Genomic DNA, 22,476 nt, shown 5'->3' with positions numbered 1-22,476 from the left:
CGTGACACACAGCATCCACGTATGTATCTCTCACACACAAACACACAAAATTTTAAAAGAAGATTAGTACACTGAGCATGGTGATGCAAGCCTTTAATTCCAGCACTCAGGAGGCAGAGGCAGGCAAATCTCTGTGTGATGGAAGCCAGCCTGGTCTATATAGTGAGTTCTAGACCAGCTGGGGCTACAAGGAGACTCTGTCTTTAAAAAAAAAAAAAAAAAAAGACTGCAAAGCACTTTATGTGTACTTATTCCAGACTCTCCAGTACTGAATATTTTACCTTGGGGCTTTAAGTACTCTTGGCTTCACACATACATACATGCATGTTTGTGTGCTTACTGTTTTCCTTCTCAACCATTTGATTAGATAGAGTACTTGCCTCCCATTCACAAGGCCTTGAGTTATATCTCCAGCAAAGCAACAAGTAAAGAAATAAAAACAGTGATCAAAATCAGAAAATCAGGGCTGGAGAGATGGCTAAGTGGCTAAGAACATGTACTGCTTTTGCAGAGGACCAAAGTTCATTCTGTTTCTAGCACCCATTTAGGGGGTCTTATAACCAACTATAACTCTAGCTCCGGGAATCCAATGTTTTCATCTGGCCTTCACAGTCACCTGCACTCATGCATATATCCACATGTAGACACACGTAGGTACACAAATTTTAAATAAATCTTTTTTAAAATTAGGAAATCAAGCTGGGCATGGTGGCACACACCTTTAATCCCAGCACTTGGGAGGCAGAGGCAGATGGATCTCTGAGTTCGAGGCCAGCCTGGTCTACATAGTGATTTGCCCTATCTCAAAAAGACCAAAAAAAAAAGGAAATCAACGTTAATATAATTCTGAGTCTATAGGCCTTACTCTGTTTGAATTTTCCTGGTAATATTCTTTGTTTGTTGAAATAGAGGCCTTTAAACTTACTATATAGCCCAGCCTGGCTTTTTTTTAAAAAAAAAATATGTATAGTGTTTTGCCTGATGTATATAAGTGAACCATATGCATACAGTGCCCATGGAAGTCAGAAGAGAATGTTGAATCCCCTGGAACTGGAGTTACAGATGGTTGTTACCCACCATGTGGGTGCTGGGAACTGAACCTAGGTCCTCTACAAGAGCAGCGAGTGCTCTTAAGCACTGAGCTATCTCTCTAGCCTCCAGCCTGGCTTTGAACTAAAAATTCTCCTGCCTAAGCTTCCTGAATACTAAGATTATAGGCATGTGCCACTATGCCCAGCTCTAACTATGCTCTTTATATAGGTGGGGGTTGCGGGGGAGGTCTGCCCCAAGATCACACTTTGCATTTAGATGTTGCATCTCTTTAGTCTCCTTTAATCTAGAATGTTTTCTCAGTCTTTGTCCTTCATAGCCTTGACATTTCTGAAGGTATAAACCATTTATTTTGTAGAATATTCTACAATTATGGTTTCTCTGATACTTCCTTATGATTAAATTCAGGTTTTACAATTTGGGCAGGAATTCTGGTGCCATCTTGGCGCTGTGCTAAAGGAGTGCTAAAAGAGTGAGCTAGAGGCCATAGTAGAGACTTAGCTGGACCTTGGATGAAACAGAAACAGGTATCTCCAGGGTCAAACCCAGTGTACCACTTTTCTCTGTCCTACTTTTCGGAGTCCTCTTAGGTGCTGGTGTTTGTCCTTACTTCTGTGCCCAACTTTCCTATGGACTTGGTTTCCCTTTCCTAAGAGTTTACTGCTATCCCAGCACCCTAGGCTTCACTGAAGGGCCACAGCATACATAGGCCCAGTTCTCATCCTTTGCCTCTGCAGCTCAGCTGTCCTCCTCTGAGGACCAAGACGACCAAGATGACATCAAGGTGTCTTCCTTCGTCCCGGACCTGAAAGAACTGCTCCCCAGTGTGAAAGTCTGGTCAGATTGGATGCTTGGCTACCCAGACACCTGGAATCCTCCACCCACATCCCTGGATCTGCCCTTGCAGTGAGTTGGCTTGCCTGTTCCTTCCACACTGCAACCTTACTTCACCTGTGTCGCCACCCCTCACCCTCCAGCTCCTTTCCTCATCTGTCTTTGCTTCCTCCTAAACACAGCTTGTTTGTTTCCCTGTTTCTTCCTCATTCGAACTTTGGTTTTTCCCTTTCTTTAACACTTTCCTTGTCCTCTGATGTTTTAGGTTATTTGGGCCTATTCTCTAGTACCTTCCTTCCTTCCTCTCGATCTCTTCCCTTTTCTCTTGCTCCACAACTCTCTGTCCTGTTCTTCGTCCTTGCTCTTGCCCTCTCATGTATACTTAAGATTGTTCATGTTCACCATCTTTGCAGCTAACTCTAGACTCTAGATGTGTGTTGATGAGTGTAAGACTCTTTCTCTCTTTTTTAGTTTTTCTCAGTATCTTTCATTGATCTCATTTCTGTTTACACTATCTCCTGTATTCAGTGTCTCTCACCTTCTCTTGTGGCATGTAGTGTGTGCTGGGGGATGAGTGGATACACATTTCTCTTCCTTCTGTATTCTCTCATTCCCTATCTCCCTGCCCCTGTCTCTGTGTGTCAGTGTTATGTCTCTCAGGGTATCTTTTGGGGTGAGGCGTATTGGTTTGGGAGTATGTGGTACTGCCTAGATGATCTTTGTAGATCTGTTTGTGTGTTATGGGGGCAGGTTTTTTTTGTGGACTTTTTGTTTGTTTGTTTTTCTTTTTCAAAATGGTAGTAAACCATATAACAGAATTTTCCATTGTAACCATTTTTATGCTTATAATTCATGGCATAAATTACATTCACAGTGCTGGGTAGCCAGGTGTGCTTTTTCTTTGTATCTGAATTGCATCTAGCCCTGCCTGCCAGAGTCCCGTTTGTCCTTATGTGTCTTAGTGTCCATTTGTGCTAAGTGTTTCTGCCTCTGTATGGTTGTCTGTCCAGGGACAGTTCTGTATGCCTGTCAGTGGTTGCCTGTGTCTGTGTTTATATATAACAATCTCTCACTTTATGTATGGTTGTCTGTATGATAGGTTCCTGGCTGGGCCTGTGCCCATTTGCCATTATGTTCCTTGTATCTTTGGGTCTGTGTCTGTGCAGGGTTCATGTATGTCCATTAAGGGTTTGTTTCAGTGTGTGGATCTATATCAGTATGTTCTTGAAAATCTGTGCCCCTGTCCACATTTGTTCACAGGTATGTCTGTACTTATCAGTTTGGTTTGTGTGCAGGTCAGATTTCAGTAATGTTATATGGGAGGCACAGCCAGGTTTACTTGTTTACCTTCAGTCTACAGCTGCTTTCACACAACAGCAGCGTAGTTGCCACAGAAACCATGCAGCCTACAAAGCCTAAAACACTACCCAGCCCATTACTTTTGATCTTTCATTCTTCTGTTGAATGTTTGCACAGTAATGCCTGCATGTAGCTATTTCTGTTAGCTCTCTCCTTTCCTCTCTCCTCCTCTTCTTTCTCCCCAATTCTTAACTCTGGTTCTCTCTGTGTCATTGCTTTTCTCTCTGATGCACTCACTCCTCTGTTTCTCTTCTCTCCTAAGTGTGTGCACTGAGAGCTCCCTTCAAGTTCTGTGTTGTGTGATTATATGCACTTTAGAACAAGCACACATAACCAGTACCTCAGCATTCCTGTTCAGGGCTTCTCTCTGGAAGAGGAAAGCACTGGAGAGCAGAGAATGGAGACCTTGGCTGTTCTGGGGAATGAGGAGGGGAGTTTCTTTGGATTGGAGGCCATGCTTGTATATTTCTTAGACTTCTGGGTGACCCACAGATGGAAGGCTACAGCAGAGATTTCTGGTTAGTAGTTTACTGAACTTTCTGTGTGGGCAGTACAGTCTGACTCTTTGCCTACTTTCCTTCTAAATTTTTCCTTGTACCTCACCCCAAGAGGCACTCCTGGACTACTCTCTGCCCTTCCCCACCTCTAGCTCTATAACTGTGGACAGTGCTCACAACATCAGACAGTTCACATGCTTCCTGTGAGCCCTCCCAGGTTTCTAAAATGTGCTCCAGGCTGAGGCCTCATGAGCCAGGGTTGAACCCTTAGTTGGTCAGCTGGGGCCACACAAAAGAACTAACAGACCTGGTGGCTAGGGGCAGCTCTTTCCTAGCAGTGATCTCCAAAGAGTTAGCATGTATAGTCTCAAACTTTTCAAGCTGTTAATCTGGAATGTGGATTTAGGCAATTTGCAATTTGGAAAGAAAATGCACAGCTTTCTAAGTATCTAAGCCACTTACTACTTCTGAGTATGTGAAGGGGCCACTGAGTATTCTCTTGTTCTGTCAAGCATGGGGAAGCAAACCATCTGTCCTTAGAGCTTGAGTCTTTCTGAGTCACCTCACTTCACAACCACAGGTCCCTTAGCTATGATCCACCCCTGTCCTGGGCCATCAGGTTTGTTACTTCTTATGTAGTACTTCTCCCTTCATCCTCCCTTTCTCTCTCCCTCCCTCCCTTTGGCTTTTGTTTGGCTTCAGAAATGGAATGCTCACACAGGAAGTGCTGGGCTTCATTTGCTTGAGGTGCTGAGCCTATTTTCCCTTTGGATATTGCAGCAAATGGCCCATTGCCGGCTCTGTGAGCTGCTGCCCATCTTTGGGCAAGGGCTCATTCTGCAGCAGGGCACGTGGTTCAAGCTACAGCTGTCCCCAGCAGGGCTAGAAAGGGTTGGGACATGTGAATCATATTTGCTTCATTTATTCAGACTTTCTTTAACAGAAAAAAACCAGATCTAACTCAATAATATATTGAATGTGACTTCCCAATAAATAAGCTTTTGTGGCTATGGACACTCATTCTCCTGTGAGCCTAGTCTGGGCAGGGGAAAAGTCAGTGTGGTCAGGAATTAGGGCCCTTTTGAACACTCTCTGTAGTTAGGATCAGCAGCTATGCAAGTGTGTTTTAGGTAGTGGTTGGCTATCCTTGGGCTTGACCCCCCAGTATGCTTGTTATAAGGACTAGTGCCTCTGTTCAACAGAGCAAAGCCTGTCTGACTAACCACTGGAGGTAATTCCATCTCCTAGCCTTCAGCTCTGAACACTGGAAATGTGAGCTAAGAATTTTGCTTTCAGGCTGGAGAGATGGCTCAGGGAGCACTAACTGTTCTTACAGAGGACCCAGGCTCAGTTCCCAGCTCCCACATGGAGGCTAATTCCACTTCCAGGGGATCCAACACTTACTTCTGGCCTTGCATGCATGGATGCACTTAAATACATGTAGGCAGAACACATAAAATAAAAATAAAAATTAGTAAATAAATATTTATTTATTTATTTGGGGAGGGTTTTTTTTTGAGACAGGGTCTCCCTGAAGCCCTAGCTGGCCTAAAAGTCACTATGTAGACCAGGTTTGACCTTGATTTCACAGAGATCTGCCTGCCTCTGCCTCCTGAGTGCTGAGATTAAAGGTATGTGCCACCACACCCAGCTTATTTGAGTTTTGAGACAGAATTTTACTCTGTAGCAGGGCTGGCCTGGAATTTACTATGTAATCCAGCTAGACTTAGATTTGTGGCAGTCCTCCTGCTTCAGCCTTCTGAGTGCTGAGATTACAGGTGTGAGTCACCAGACATGGCTCTGGTGGAGTCTTTTCTTTTGAGACCATAACAGAATGAAACACCCCAGATGGTTCTATTGAGATTAGAACTGTAGCACCCCTGACACTGAAAAGTTTGTTGTTGCTGATCTTTGTTGTGAAGGGTTTAGGAATGCCCTCAAGGGAATAGGAAAGACATGGCTTCCACAAACTGCCTCTCCTTTGCATGCATTCATTAGTCCTTGCTTACATTTGTTTTCTGAAAAGACAAATTTTTCTGATCTTAAGGAAAGGTGACCAGATAGTCTATATTTCCTCTAGAAACTCCACTTCCAGATGATCCCTCTAATGTGTTGGACCCTTAGTTCATTTTGCTCCCTCATTGTTACTCTCTTTGTATGGTTAGAGAATCATTGCGTACAAGTCTCCATTGTCCTAGGGGAATTCCAGAGTTCATCATTGGTCTTGGTTCTCTCTTTATCTCTTCTCTTATTTTTAGTCAGATCTACTTTGCCTAGGCAGGCACATATGGCACACAGGATAATGGTGCCAGAATATCTTATTGGTACTGAAGAGTACCAATAAGAAGGGAAGCCTTGCAGGGCCACAGTGACATTTAGTAGGTCTGGAGTTAGCACCTAAGTTGTTTTCATGTTGTATTTGTTAGGAGGTGTAGTAGAATGAATTCGTGTCCCAGGAGATTTTTTTTGGTGCAGAGCAGTATGGTGGGGTGTGGAAGTGGAAAGCAGTCTAGAATGCTTTTTTTTTTTTTCTTAAAGGAACAGACTCAAGTATTGGAGGAACCACCTACTTGACCCATCAGCTTGCATGGTTTCTTAGCTCTTCCAGGTCATGACTTTTGTGGGGCAGGAGAGGCATCTGCTCCTTACTTCACCAAATGACCATGAGGAAAGGTGTTAATGTCAGCTCAGGGAGAGGAGGAGCTGAGCAGCAGGCTTCCATGAACCTAGGCATAAGAACTCTGTATCCTAGGACCTTGGGCAAAGCCAGGGCAGTGGGACAGCCTACCTCATTTCACAGTCTATACTGAAGCCAAATCTTCCCTCATCTTGATCTCTAGTTCTCAGTAACTGAAAGAGTCAGGGGACTTTGAGAACATCCAAACCTAGCCCAGCTGTGGCAGTTGGTTTATTGCTTTCAGCTGGTACTTGAACCCAGGTCCTAGTCTTGGAGGCGTTCCCAGGTTTAATCCCCAGAGCTTTCTCTGCAGCTGTATGACACTGCGCTGACCCCAAATGAGGATAGGAAAATAGAACCAGTGCCAAGCCAGAGTCTCTTTTTCATTTGGAGTCTGGCTGTCTGCCCATGACCAGGGTTACATAATGGGAAACATAGCTGGGGCTCTGGAGAGCCCGCGTTTCACCAGGCTGCCCAGATCTTCGCATTCTGATGCTATATATCTTCCTAATTGTAGCTTGGATGCATTTATCACACTGTTGGATTGGAGTACTGTTAAAAAAAAAAAAAAGAAATCTAGAAATTCTTGGACTTGCTACTTTTCCATTGCTTGTCTTATAGAGTCTGCAGAGCGTGCTTGAAAAAACTTAGAGGGAGTCCTCTGAGGTACCATCATACAGGGAGAAATAGAGATGTCTCGGGAGTAAGCAGAAAGCTAATTTCCTTAGGGAGCCCACAAATGTTGACCTAGTAGGTGAGATTGAAATTCTTAAGTTGAAAAGGCAGTTAGTTCATACACCCTCATAGGACAGCTCTGAAAAAGAACTAATCCCAAATCTAATCAGCACCCTTTCAAGGACGCTTAATACATCTTCCCAAAAGAGCTTTTTGGGAGGTCACTAAGTAATAGTCTATCAGCACTTCCCTGAAGGAAGTGGTAGTGGCTGTGGGAAGCCCCTTTGCTACCCTGGCTCCCCACCCAGTCTCCCTGGCTCCAGTTTAGGGCGTCAGCACTGCAGCCTGGCACCAGGGGGTTCCTCTTCCAAGTGCTGAGGGTAGGGCACATGTGATCTCTTCCACTGCAGGAGCCTGTCTTCTCCCTACTCCTCCCAAAGGACTTGTGAGAGGAAGGAGTTGTTGGTCCAAGGCTTTAGTCTGACCCCCGTAGGGTACAACAGCTGACCCCAGGGAGAGTACTTTCCAACACTGGGCTAAGGTTATTTGGGTCCGGTATGTGCTAAACTGAGAAGACGTGTTAGAGTAGTTACAGCTAAAGTTTGGAGAGGCGGGAACCGTGAGAATCTGCACCAGGGTGGCCTCCACTCATGCCGTGGAGATGTCAAGATCTCCTGGGGATTGCTTTTTCCCAAACATAGTGCTGATGGGTTTAACACACCATAGTGATATGACAAAGGTTATACATATGAACATTATTTGAGAGAAACTGAAATCAAATAAGGTTGTGACCTAGATAGAGTTTCAGGAGACAGCATAGGAGAGGTACTCTGGTACTTGAGAAGTCCTGGAGTGAGGTTACTGTGACCTGTTACTGGCCATATGGCTCTAACTGCACTACTTAGAACATGGAGAAGCTTATGTCCTTCCTGTAGTACAGCTTCAGAATCATATTGGCATTGCTGGACAGAAATGATTTGGAGTTGAATGCTTTTTCAAAAGCCCAAGTTGATTTCTGTATATGGCCTAGGATTGTTGAAGGGATAGTCTTCATCTAGGTCTTAGGTTCTTCTAATGCTTAACCCAGTAAACTTATCTCTTATTCTTGGAAGAAAGTATCTTGCTGCTTATGTCTAAACTCCTAGAATAGTGATCTCTGACTTCTTTGTATTATGGAGGTATCTAAAAAGACATACTTTCTGTAGTTCCTTTGTCTCAGAGAGCAAGCTGCATAGATGAATTTCTTCCCATCCCCACATCATCTTGGGAATTGCCTGGGGCTACAGGGAGACCCTGTCTCAAAAAGACCAAATTCTTAGCACTGAGGTTGTAGAGCCATGTACTCTTCCCTCTTCAAACAGGCTTTCTATGGAGCTTGATAAGCCATTTTAAGACCAAATATTATTCTTTTAACTCTATCTGATTCATTAAATTTAGATCAATTTCTGTGGCAACGCCTCTCACCCTGCCACTTTCTGCAGTGGAATGAGACAGGCTCCAGAGCAACCAGGGGCTTATGCTGGCTGTTGAACCAGTGAATTGGACTCTGAGAGGGAAATAAATTGGGTTTTTTTTTGTTGTTGTTGTTTTTTTGTGGTCTTTTTGAGACAAGGCCTCCCTGTACAGTTCCAGCTGTCCTGGAACTCACAGGGATCCGCCTGCCTCTGCCTCCCAAGTGCTGGGATTAAAGCCGTGTGCCACCATACTCGGTGGGAAATAATTTTTAAAAAGCTGGTAATGCACATTTTAGAGCATTTGCTTGTCTGGGTCTTTTGTCTTTCCTCTTCGAGTCTGCACTAAGTGGACTTTCTCTCTTTAAGCTTCTTGTGCCTACTTTTGGTGCCACCTTGGCTGTATTTCCAGATCTCCTTACCCTAGGAACTAAAAACTCAACTTCTTTCCCATCTGTACTACTTCTCTGATCTTCCTAAAACACAATGCAGGGCTTCTTCTCACTCAACTTTTTCCGGGTTTGTTCTGCAGCTGTGGAGTTTGAATGTTAGTGTTTAAACAAGCTGGTATTACACAGGAAATGGCCACCTCCACAGGCCCCTGCAGGCTTGTAACATGGGGTCATTGTACTTGATATTAATCACCAGTCAGGCTGTTCCCTCAGTAAAAATATGAAGAAGTGTGTGAGTACTTAGTCTCCCTTAGTCTCTCCAGAAAGAAAGACTGAGCCCTGGTCAGACTATTCCAATCTGTTGTCCTCCCTTTTTCCTGCCCATTTGAGCTTTTAGAGCAATCCTGTCGATTCTTTCCTAGATCTAGCTTTCTGAGTTTCAGACAAGGAGATAGGTTGCTGTTGTAGAAACATGCCCCATATATCTAATACTTTAATCTTCCAGGGTGTGTTGTAGTTGTGTAGTATCTCCTATGAGAGAACTCTAAAATTTTAGAAACAAAACTGTTGGCCCACCCGAGAGCAAAGCTCCTCAGTTCCCTGGACTGAAGAGCTTTTCTAATGCTATTTGCAGAACTAACCCCAGCCTGAAGGGTTAATCTGATTCCCCAAGTCAATATCCTCCAAACAACCAGCCAGGAGTGTGTGTTGGTTCATTTCTGTGAAATGTGTTTCCCCAGTCACCTGGGCTGGCCTGGGCTGCATTGTATCGGCCAGCAGCTGCACTGCACTCAAACTGACAGCTACATTAAACCTTGGAATTCTGAAGCAATAAAACGTAAATTAACTCTTATTTTTTCCCTTTCCTGGTGGAGTAAGTGAATGCATGTCTTTAGGGAAGTGAGTGAACCTTGGTACTGAGGGCATACCTCTAACTAGTCATTGCTGGTCTGTCCCAAGCTAGGATCTGGCATTCAGACTCCATCCAGGGGTCTGCTTTCCTGGTGTGAGGTGTGTTCTCTGAGATTGGGCCAGTGGGTCACCCTGCAACTGATGATCCATGCACAGTAATCACATCTCAGCTGCTGCAAGATGCCCTTGCCACCATTCTAGAGGCTATAAATGGGCTTATTGAACATAATTTCATATTCTCTGGCTGTTTTGTGTCTATTTGGTAAAGAGTGCACCCTACCTTTAGTGGGATTTTGTGGGCTCTGGAGCATCCCCAAAATATAAATTGAACCAGAACAAACCAAAAAGATTTGATGGAGCCAGGCATAGTGGCTTATGCCTATGATCCCAACACTTGAGAAACTGAGGCAGGAGGATCACTGTGAATTTGAAGCTAGTCTGGATTGCATGTCTAGCCTGGGCTACAGAGTAAGACCCTGTCTCAAGAAAAGACTGGATTGGTGGGGTCAGGATTCCACTGAGCACACATTATTCTCATGTATCTTAGAATCAAAAGTGATTTGAGAACAGGAGAAAACACTTCTGTGAAGCTTTCCCCAGCCATTTCCAGAAGATTGGAGGGGCTGCTTAAAGCTCTTCATAGCCGCTAAGAATTTGATTTTGTGCTCCTTAGCCAACCTTGAATTCTTAGGGTTTAAGGACTGCTGTGAGGTGAAGGTTAGATGGCATTCTTGTTGGGATAAGGAAGACAGGAAAAAGCTGAGCTTTCCCCCTTCTACTTAGACAGGAAGCTCTGTTCACCTAAGGAACTGATTCCCAGCCGAGAAGCCTGGTTGGGGTGAGCTGAGGTGATGTTGCCAGGGTTCCAGGAATTACTTCATTTTTCAGGTATCAGCTTTTGACTTCAGGCACCCCACCTGAATTTTCAGAGTACCCCTCCCCACCTTTTTTATTATTGTTAGTTTCCTGATACTCCCTGCTTCCCACACTCTTGGAAAGAATCACTGGTTGGCCCCTGGGTACCAGCAGAGTCATATTGGTATCTGTAATACCACGAAGAGATCAACCAATATGACACATAAAAGGAGCTTGGGCATCCCATGAATTTCAGAATAAAGCAGCTATATAGAATCAGAGTTCAAATACAAGATCGGACTGAATTGACCAGGACAGAATTGACCTTTCTTTGAAGCATTTTTGTGCATCCCCTTGATTCTGATCAGTCTAGCTTGACCCTTGGACTGTTTTTATTTATACTTCTGTCTTGGGAACTCGGGGCACTTCCTATGTCTTTTGGCACCAGCTGCTGTCTTACAAAATCAACAGGGTAGGAACTCTAATCCACCTTATTATTGCACTGTGTCATAAGGTTTTGGCACAAGGTGGGTGGTAATGGGCAAAAGATAGACGTGGGCAGAGGTCCCTAGTGGTGGCCAGCAATCTCTGGGAGGAGTCAGTTTTGGTTTATCAGAGCCTTAGGGGACAGGAGAGCATGGTAATGAGAACCACATGGTACCACATACTTCTTGAATCCAAGATGGTAAGGGTGGGAGGATGAGAGAGAGCTGTGGGGCCTCCCACTGTGGCAGCCATGGGTGATTTTCTGCCACCTTTCTCTGACTGGGGATACTGCTGTGCTACCCACACCCCCATTCGACTCCCCAGCTATATCCTGAAGCAGCCTTGACCTGAACAGCACCAACCAGGGCCCCCAAGCCAAGAATTCAGATGGGAGACTTTTCACCTTCTTCCTTCTCACTGGCGTCTTTCCTGTTTATTTTCCAAATTGCTGCTCTGCAGCCGAGCAGTGCCTGTTGGCCAAAGCTCACCAGAGCTGTGGGATCAGACTCAAGGCAGTGGGCTCAAGTGGCCAGCAGGGCACTGTGGGAGGAAGCAGGGAACTGGAAGAGCCTCCCTGTGCGTCTCCCATGGGCAGCACTAACCTCAGAGGCGGCCCTGAGCAGCCCTATCACATCCGGTGCTTGTCTCTGCAGCCGGACCGGAGGATAAACTATCAGAGCTGTGGGGCAGTGCATCATTCCTCTTATTATTTTCTTCTCTGCAGATGGGGTCGTGGAAAGTTCAGTTCCTTTTAACCCTCAAAGTTCTGTTTATTCTACAGCTGGTAGCCTGAGTGCGGCGTTTCCCATTACATCACAAAGGGGCTCAGGCAGATCTCTGCACAGAAACGTGTTGCAACTGTTTATTTTTTTCCATATTTAAACATTTCTGACAGCCAAACCCAGCTGAGCCAAAAGATGGAGCTTTGTGAATGAGTCTGCCTGTTGGTGTCTATGCAAAGAGAGGCTTTAGAAAACTCATGTCCCTCCAGTGATTCTTCCCAAACATGTTCTTTTTCCTGGGCAAAGCCTATAAAGTGAGTTACTTCTGCAGTACACGTGTGTTGATTATGTGCTGTTGTGTGATTAATGGGGCTGTGTTCCGCCTGGTTCCCAGGATGCTCTTGAAAACAAGATGTTTCATTTCATTGCCTTTTCCTAGTATAGTGATTACAGTAAATAAACAACGAGCCAGTGAGGGAGTCCCCATACCTCTCCCTAGTCCATGCTCTCCCCTACCATCACTTTCGGTGGCATATTCTTTATATGCCCTCTTTTCTACCATCCCTTAAACCTCCTAGTCTTCAGGGGAAGTGAACTGCTTAGGTCTGATACCCCCTCCCTACTAGACAGGCCCATATATAGTATCCCTGGGGAGATTTCAGGATGATGCTCTTTATTCGCTTGCTACTCCCATCTTTTGAGCCTGGTTGTGAAGCTTTCTGTATAATCTCCTATGCATCACTCTCCTTTTGGTTTACGTCTTAGCATCCATAGGGTAACTCCTGTTCCAGACTCACAGGTCAGAGGCTTCTCTGGAGAATGTTGAGTCTGCGTACTTGGCAGGCATTGCATCTGACTGTAATTTGAAGTGTCCCTAGACAGGTAAGAAAAAGTTTGATGGGTACTTAGCACCCACCAACCAGGAATCTGAGCCAAGTGATAGAGCTAAGTGAACATTTTTTTTTTTTTTTTGAGACAGGGTCTCCCTGTAGCCTTAGCTGTCCTGGAACTCATGTAGACCAGGCTGGCCTTGAACTCACAGAGATCCGCCTGCCTCTGCCTCCCAAGTGCTAGGACTCCAGGCATGTGCCACTACACCCGGCTTTAAGTGAACTTTTTGAAAAGTTCTGCTTTGGATTTTTAAATGGAGAGAACTGGATGTGTTTTCAGTGTTTCTTGTCAGGTTTTTCCAGAACCTAGTGATGTGTGATCAGGATGACCAACCACCCTGGTTTGTGTAGGACTAGATTTGGGGGATTTGATAAATTCAGTTCTAAAACCGGGCTAGTCCCAGAATAGTCATCCTGTATCTAATTAGAAGTGAGAGAAAGGAAGAAGGTCTGGGACAACCAAGATGGTACTGGCAGTGCTTCATCTGCTGAAATGACTGAGAGACTTTACCTTGCTCAAGCATATCTTAGCACACCAGGAATGGGGATTTTCTTGGATTTGTATTTATTTTGCTGCTTACATATAGGGAATGAATTTCTAAAGCACTGTAATGGGGAAAACCCACAGGACTATACAGTGAGACTAGTCCTCATGTGGCTATGACTGGAGGAGAGAGGTGGTGCCCAATTGCTGTCCCTATGGTATATACTTGGCTGTGTAGGAGTATAGAATTCTGCGAGCTGCTTAGGCGCTGAGCATGTAGAGTGTTTGAGTTAAGTGTCTCAGCACCACTGTCTGGAAAGGTGACAGGACCTGCATTAGGCAACTCAACTGATTCTCAAAATTCTTTTTCCTCTCTGGTTAGGATTAAAACTCTCCCTAATCAATTTCAGCTTTGCATAGAGTGGTACATACACCCCAGATGGCTGCCATGGGCACAATTTTATACTGTATTTCTGATATGATTTCCTGGCAGCTGCCAGCCTTAAAACTTTTGCTGCAAGTACCTTTCTGTTCCCAAAGTGCTAAAAACACTTTCACTGGTCCCTCTTTAGAGCTGCTCTTCTTTTCTGATCTTGTTTCCCACAGGGCTGGTGTGGATGTGTGGTCGACACTGGCTGATTTCTGTAACATTTTGACTGCGGTGAACCAGTCTGAGGTGCCACTGTACAAGGACCCGGATGATGACCTCACCCTTCTTATCCTGGAAGAGGATCGGCTTCTCTCAGGCTTTGTCCCCTTGCTGGCTGCCCCTCAGGATCCCTGCTACGTGGAGAAAACCTCGGATAAGGTCAGCCCCAGGCCAAATGTCCCTCCCCATTCAACCCTCCTCTTAATTCTCCAGACTTTTATTCTTGGGAAGTTTTCTGTGCAAACGGAACATGATTAAGTCATTGAGAAGGGTGTTAAGGGAAAATATCGACCTTTTAGCCGCTGACATCTAGTTCTGTGTCCTGAAAAAAAAAAAAATCCCTCTCGACTGCCTTTGGGTGGGGGTGTGTGTGTGTGGTGTGTGTGTGTGTGTGTGTGTGTGTGTGTGTGTGTGTGTATGCACACGCGCGCGCACTCACTGGCATGTTGTATATACGATCATTTCCTCACTTGTTTAAATAGTGCAGCTTGTGTTGGCAGTGCTTTCACTCAACTCCAAATGGTTTGCATCATGCTTAAAGCACCCTCCTTCCTCCCCTCTCCCTCCTTCCCCCAGCCACAAAACTCTGCACTAGGAAAACAGCCAGGGCTTTTTCCCTTCTCTAAGGAGGAGAGTGATAAATAGGTGACTAGAGAGAAGCAGACACCATGTGTTAACTTACAAAAAAAGCTTTTAGGAATATGAAGCATTCCCCGCTGCCTGGTTTCTATTTTCCTTCCTCTAAGGACTGTTTTAACCTGATTTTTTTTCTTGCTGGTCTGGGTCTGTTTATAGAAAACAAACCCCATTCCCTGTTGCCCTGGTGGGGACTGTGGAGCTTCTAGTGTCTGCTTAACAGTTGGGTCTTCAGCCAGGTGGGGAGTAGGGCAGTCTGGACTGCTCCACTCTTCCCATGTAGTGGTCAACTGGGGAAGTAACAGTCTCCTTTGCTAAGGCGGAAGCACCCTATGTCTGACTTTGCAGAGTCTTTGACATGGTACCCCCTAGGGGAGAGGTCTTTGGAGAGTAGTCCATGAAATGAATGACTTCCCAAGAAGTCTTTTAGTTTGGATATTTGTTTGGGTTTGGGTTTTATTTTGTTTTGTTTTGGGGTTTTTTTTGGTCTTTTTGAGACAGGGTCTCCCTGTAGCCGCAGCTGGCCTGGATTCACTAATGGAAACCAGGCTGGCCTCTAACTCACAGAGATCAGCCTGCCTCTGCTTCCTGAGTGCTGGGATTAAAGGTGTGTGCCACCTGTTTTTTTTTTGTTTTGTTTTGTTTTTTTCTTAAAAAGAAAGGGTTTCTTAACCCAGGCTGACCTCGAACTGACTATATAGCGGAGGCTGACCTTAAATTCCTGATCCTCCTGCTTCCATTTCCTAAATACTGAGATTACCAGTTTGTGATACCACACCCAGCAGGAGAAAGTCTTTTGACCAAGAGGAAATATATATAGAGAGGTAGGTTGTTTTTTTGTTGTTGTTGTTCTTTTTGTTTTTAGTCAATAAACTGTATTCCAAGGCTGGGGATATGACTCAGTGATGAGTTCTTGCCTAGCATGCTCAAGGCCTTGAGTTCAAGCTCCAGACCAGAAACTGAAAACTGAATTCCAAACACAGCTGTAAATACAAGAGATTTTAGTATATATGCTGCCTAAGTAAGCCACAGCTATGATTGTATATCGAGTACAAATTTTTACAAAGTTAGTATGAAACCAATTTATTCATTGTAGAAAATGTGGAAAACAGGGCTGGAGAAAAGAGTCATTGGTTAAGAGCACTGACTGCTCTTGTAGAGGATCCAAGTTCCATTTCCAGCACCCGCATGGCAGCTAACAACCATCTGTAACTCCAGTTCCAGGGAATCTGACACCTTCTTCTGATACTCACAGGCACTGCATGACACAAGTGTACCCACCTACATGCAAGCAGTGCACTCACACACATAAAATGAAAATAATAAATAAAAAATGTATTTTTTATTTTTGGCCTTTTTGGGGGCGGACAGGGTCTCCCTGTAGCCCTAGCTGGCCTGGAACTCACTATGTAGACCAGAATGGCCTTGAACTCACAGAAATCCACCTGCCTCTGCCTCTGGAGTGCTGGGATTAAAGTTATGTGCCACCACGCCTGGCCTTTATGATATTCTTTTTAAAAAAGAAAATTTGGAAAACAGACAAAAGAAAAATTTATCCATAATTCTCTACACAGTTATTTTGCTAATCCTATATGGTCATATTTAAGTATAAATATAATTTATACATATATACTCTTTAAAAAAAAAAAAAAAAGGAGGGGCTAGAGAGACAACTCAGCAGTTAAGAACATGAATTGCCCATCCAAAGGACCCAATTTGGGTGTGTGTGAATAAGCATTGATTTAATATTTGCAATAAAAATTGCTATATATTACTATAATATGCTTTTATTTTGCCATTTCTTTTTGGTCTTTTTTTTTTGAGGCAGGGTCTCCCTGTAGCCCCAGCTGTCCTGGAATTCATTATGTAGACCAGGCTGGCCTTGAACTCACAGATCACAGACATCCACCTGCCTCTGCCTCCCCAGTGCTGGGATTAAAGGCATGTGCCACCACGCCTGGCAAGAATTTTTTTTTTTTTTTTTTTTTTTTTTAAGGAGAAAGGGGTGCTGGCTCAGCAGTTAAGAGCACTGACTGTTCTTGCAGAGGACCTGGATTAGTTCCTAGCTCCCACATGGAGGCTAACAACTGTCTGAAACTCCAGTTCTAGGGGATCCAACGCCCTCTTCTGGCCTCTGCAGGCATTGTATGACATGGGTGCAATTTCATACCTGCAAGCAAATACTCATACACAGTAAATAAATAAATAAATATTTAAAGGAGAAAAAGGGGGGATTTAGAATGTTTACCATGCATAGGACCCTAGACTTAATCCTCAAAACTACAAAAATAAAAATAAAACAAAAACCACAACCTAGGGATCATATGCATATTTGTTATCTTTTTTTACTTAATATCATTAATATATTCGTATATGGAAATTGTTATGTAGTGCTGAGAATCAAATATGGAATCATTTCTTATGATTACTTAGAATTTTTAAGTGCCAAGATTTCTTCATTCAATCTTTGTTTTATAAACCCAAAGGAAAGCCAAGTGCGATTGCACACATTTAATCTCAGCACTAGGAAGGCAGAGGCAGGCCAATCTCTGTGAGTTTAAGACCAGCCTGGTCTACATATTTTGAATTCTAGGCCAGCAAGGACTACATGGTGAGACCCTGTCTCAAAAAAAAAAAAACAAGGGAGTATTCCCAATATTTTTACTGTTATGAACAGTCATTTTATATCTTATGCTAGAATTTGAGCCTGTATTCCCTTTGGTGAAAGTTCTTTTAAGTAGATAAAGGCTCTAGACATGGGTACGTCAACAGTCCATACTCAGCTGGGCACAATGGTACCCTTTGTAATCCTAGCACTTGAGAGGTTGAAGCAGGAGGATTAGGAGTTCAAGGTCATCCTCACCTATATAATCTAGTTCAGGGTCTGCCAAGGCAATAAGAAAGACCCTGACTCAAAAGAAAACAACAATAAAATCTCAAACCAGCTCTGGAGATACAGTAAAAACTTGCCCAGCGTGTGTGAGTTCCTAAAATTCGATCCCTTGTACCAAAAATATAAGAAAATTGGGGCTGGAGAGATGGCTCAGGGGTTTAGAGCACTGACTACTCTTGCAGAGGACCCGGGTTCGATTCCCAGCATCCACATGGTGGCTACAAACCGTCCTTAACTCTGGTTCCAGGGAAATCTCACGCCCTCTTCTAACCTCCTTGGCACTGCACAACATGGGTGCAGTCACATACATGCAGGCAATGTACTCATACACACAAAATAAAATAAAAAAATAAAAACTAAAATCAATAAATAAAAATTAAAAACAGCTGGGCATGGTGGCACCCAGCACTTGGGAGGCAGAGGCAGGCGGAGCTCTGTGAGTTTGATGCCAACCTGGTCTACATAGTGAGATCCAGGTCATCTGGGGCTACAGGGAGACCCTGTCTCAAAAAGACCAAAAAAAATAAGAAAAAAATCATAGTCTTTGGATTCATTTAACAGCCATTCTCTTAACATTCTCAGCACCACATGGCAGCTAAAAACTGTCCATAACTCCAGTTCCAGGAGATCTGACGCCCTCTTCTGGCCTCTGAGGGCACTGTACTCATGTGGTACACTTACACACATGCATATAAAATTTAATAAAAAAGAAATATGATCTTATATTCATTGAGTGACTGGTAATAGATTCCTGAATTCAGAGGTTATATAGCTTATCCAAAATTGGAATTAGCATTTAACATTCATTCTCCCTAGGAATGAGAGAACCTTTCTTCCCTAAGAGTATTACTCATATTTTTGCAGAGAAAGAAGGATGAAATTCTGCTCTGCTGGTCTCAGAGGGGCAGTGATATGGGTATGTAGCATAGGAGGCTGAGGATTGCTAACAAGTGTTTGTACTCTGAGGAAAATGTTGAGTTAGAGACTAGAGAAGAATGGCTTGGGCCAGTACACAGTAGTAACAACTAACCAACCTTCCTTCCTTCCCTCCCTCCCTTTCTCCCTCTCTCCCTTTCTCCCTCTCTCCCTTTCTCCCTTCCTTCCTCCCTCCCTCCCTCCCTCCCATGTATTAATTTGTAATCATCTTTTTTTGGTCACAAGATGATCTTGATTCCAGAATGTCATTTGGGGAGTTGACCATTGAGTTAGTTGTCATTCAGTGCAGAACAAAGGGTCTTACCCAGCTTTAAGCTTCCTAGGCCTCATCTTTATCATCAGCACTCCCAGCTGTAGTATTGGATACCAAGTCTATGACCTGGCTAGTAAAGAATACAGAGCCAGCTGTCCACCTTCACCCTGTGGAAGTGATTTCATAAGTTGTCCAGGTAACAATTGCACGTCATTGAGACTAAAGGCAGGGTTCCACTTAAAGACTGTGAAAGGGGTATGTAAAAGATAACACCTCCATTATCTCATCCCACCTCTATCTTGGTAAATGGCACATTGACTTTAGGTTGCTCATTTCAAAATCTTGGAATTCTTGGCTATTGCTTTTCTCACACTTTCATATCTAATCCATCAGCAGTTCATGTCTTCTTTACCTTCAAAATGTATGAAGATGCAGTTCTTTTCTACACCTTCATTCCATTCACTGAAACAACTTCTAATTGGTTTCTCTGGATCCTCTTTCCTTCTACTCCCTAGACCATTTTCACACAGCAATACAGTGATCTTTTTAGAGCACCAATGCTGAGTCTATTGGCACAAGCCTATAATCCCAACTACTCAGGAGGCTGAGACAGGAGAATCTCAAGTTCAAAAACTTTCTGGGCTACAGAATAAATTTGAGGTTGCCTGGATAACTTAGTGAGACCCTGTCTCAAAGTGAAAGAAAGGGAAAGTTGGTGTAGTGCTTACATAATATGCACAAGGCCATGGGCTCAATCTTAAGTAACACCCCCCCACCCCCCACCCCAAAAAAGTGAGGAAATCATATCAAGTTCACTTCCAAACCTTCTGAAGATGTTGTTCTTGAAGTAAAAGCCAAAGATGTAACAATGACCTCCACTTCCTGCTGTAATCTGTCTAAACCTCTACCCTGCTGACTCTGACCTCAGCACCTACTGCCCTCCTTGTTCCCAGTATGCTCTGGTCACATTGCATATTGGTTATCTTTGCTGTTCCTTGAGCAAACAAGCACTCACCTTAAGGCCCTTTGCAATCACTCTTATCTTCACTTGGAAAGGCTCTGGACTAGGTGCATGTGGCTCTATCATTTCCTTGTAGATGTCATGTGCTGGGGAAGTCTTTCCTGGCTATCTCGTGTAAAATGCTACCTTTTTTCTTTTACTCCTCTTTATTGATCTCCATGGCAAGGAAAAATAAATTGTCTATCATGTATCAGTCTCTGAACTAGATTCTTCTGTTTAGTATTTCCTTTCAATAAACCTACTATTTAAGCATTATATAAAAGAGAAGCCTGAGGCTCAAGAGAAGAATAAAGAATGATGATAATATTCAGATAGGTCATCTCCTTAGCTAACTTAAAAGATTTGTATTGATGTGTCAGAGGGAATCTTTAGGAACTCTTGACCTTTTAGCAATCTGATAGGCATTTTCTCAAGCCTCTAGTGGTCATTACTAAGAAATGTAAAATATCTCAAGGACTCAGTTGCAGCAACATTAGTGATTTCGCTACTGGTTCCCATTGTTACACTAATGGATGCTCATTCAACAGATACTCACTTAGCACGTACTGCCCATACAACTGAGGAGCTCCAGACACATAAGGCAAATATTCTTGTTTGGGAGATCTTTTGTAGTATATATAAAGATGTAAGTGACCACATAAATTGGTTTAAGCCTATAAGACGTAAGTAGCTTGTGCTGTTTTCTTGAAGTGGTAATGTTCTAAGAAAAGCATTTATGAATGTTCCTAAGCAAGTCCTATAGAACCTTAGGTGTTTTTTTTTTTTTTTTCTGGTTGGTTGATTGGTTGGTTTGTTTTTGGTCTTTTTGAGACAGGGTCTCCCTGTAGCCCCAGCTGGCCTGGAACTGAACTCAGATCCCAGTACTGGGATTAAAAGTATAGGCCACCATGCGTGGCCACTCTTTTCTCTTCTGTGAATTTTTTTTAATTGAATTTTTGTGTATTTCACCATCTTTTTTTTTTCATAATTACATTTATTTATTTGTGTGTGTATGTGGAGGGGAGGTCAGAGAGAGTCCATTCTCCCTTTTCATCATGTGGGTCCTGGGACTTGATCTCAAATCATCGGACTTGGATGCCAAGTACCTTTGCCAGCCTAGCAATAATCCATCTTGAAAGAAAAATAAATAAAAATAATGTCCCCTGCCACATTATATTGCTTAAGTTATAGAGAAAGTAATTGAACTGTAATAACAATAGTTATACTTTTTTAGTCATTGGTTGTGTTCCAAGCACTGTGGCAGTAAGCTCTTTGCATGCATTTCTCACTGAAAACAGACTTTATATGTAGATAACTATTGAGAAGTGATGAGAAGGACAATTTTAGGAGAAAGATATGGAGTTTATATTGTGGTTTTCAATATAAAAGACTTACTAGAGACCATTGCAATGGTAGTCCCAACTGTGAGGGAGCCTGAGACAGGAGAATCATTTAAGCCCAATAATTCCCATGGCCGATCATCATAACATAGCAAGATCTCCATCTCAAAAATTCTGAAACAAACAAAAAAGAGCTTAATTATCATCTGTAAAATATATGGTTGTGACTGTATAGCATATATCACATAGATCATGAAAATTAATAGTTATCCTCAGGGGATTGGAGAGATGAGTCAGTGGTTAAGAGCACTGACTGCTCTTATAGAAGACCCAGGTTCAATTCCCAGAACGCACATAAAGGCTAACAACGGTCCATAACTCCAGTTCCAGGGGAGTCCAACACCCTCTTCTGACTTCACTGGCATTGCACAACACAGATGTACCTACAAACATGCAGACAATATATTCGTACATATAAAATAGGAACAGTTACCCTCTGAGAAGTTATTATAATTTTAAACTGTAGAAGATAGGAATATCTGTTTCCTAAGTTCCTTACTACCTCCTGAATGATTTAGTTTTTTGTAACTTGCCTGAGATCAGGATTAAAAAAAAAAAAAAAAAATCTGCCTCCCAAATGCTGAGATTACAGGCATGTGCCCCACTCAGCATCTTTAGTCTCATATATATATATATATAATTTTTATTTTATGTGTATGAGTATATTGCCTACATTAAGTGCACCTGTGTCACGCAGTGCCTGTGGAAGTTGGAAGAGAGTGTCAGATTCCCTTGGAACTGGAGTTATGGATGGTTGTTAGCCACCATGTGAGTGTTGGGAATCAAACCCCTGTCCACAAAAGCAATCAGTGCTTTTAACCACTGAGCTATCTCTCCCACCCCCTTTGCTTCATCTTCTACAAACTGTTTTGTTTTTGTATTGAATGAAATGAGAATGTTGGGAAATATTGAAGGAAAGATGTAGCATTCAACTCTATGTAGGCAATGAACAAAGTTCCTGCTGAGGATGTAGTCAGTTGGTAGAGTGCTTGCCTGTCTTGCAAGAAACTTTGATTCCCCCAGTACCACATAAAATCGGGCTTGGCGATCTATACCTGTAATGTCAGGTTGAGGGAAGAAGATCAGAATTTCAGGACCATCCTTACCTATCTATGGTTTAAGTCCAGCCTGGGATACATGGAGCCCTGTCTCAAAAAAAGAAATGTTCCTTTGTCATACTGTACTCATTAAGATCTGTTTGTTTTACCCTTTTAGAGGGTTTCTCCCTCTTACATCTTCCTATCAATCCATAGATACCTACAGAAAAATATTTTCCAGCTAAATATTTAGAGACAAACTATGATCTGTATCTGTTTCTTTTTCTATTTTGCCTGTTTGATCCAAAGAGCCTTTGCCCTGGGTATAAACTTATATAGTGTTTTGAAAGTCCTCTGGTTCATAACAAACATAAAAACATAAAGTCAG

The 22,476-nt window shown here is 43.2% G+C and overlaps 1 protein-coding gene across 4 annotated transcripts in view; it reads left to right on the top strand.

Moving 5' to 3' along the window:
• The window catches only part of Smg6 (SMG6 nonsense mediated mRNA decay factor), a 288,855-nt gene that overhangs the window by 144,194 nt on the left and 122,185 nt on the right, over positions 1-22,476 (top strand). For all 4 annotated transcript variants that reach the window (XM_029561452.1, XM_008828802.3, XM_029561453.1 and 1 more), the window contains exons 12-13: positions 1,788-1,956; positions 13,891-14,092. In XM_029561452.1, the coding sequence (XP_029417312.1) occupies positions 1,788-1,956; positions 13,891-14,092 (371 nt within the window). The remainder of the gene's footprint in view (positions 1-1,787; positions 1,957-13,890; positions 14,093-22,476) is intronic.

Source organism: Nannospalax galili, unplaced genomic scaffold (assembly GCF_000622305.1).
Source record: "Nannospalax galili isolate Female #2095 unplaced genomic scaffold, S.galili_v1.0 scaffold212, whole genome shotgun sequence".
Classification (NCBI taxonomy): Eukaryota; Metazoa; Chordata; class Mammalia; order Rodentia; family Spalacidae; genus Nannospalax; species Nannospalax galili.
Note: the sequence above shows the minus strand (reverse complement) of the source record. Positions and strands in the feature narration are given on the sequence as shown.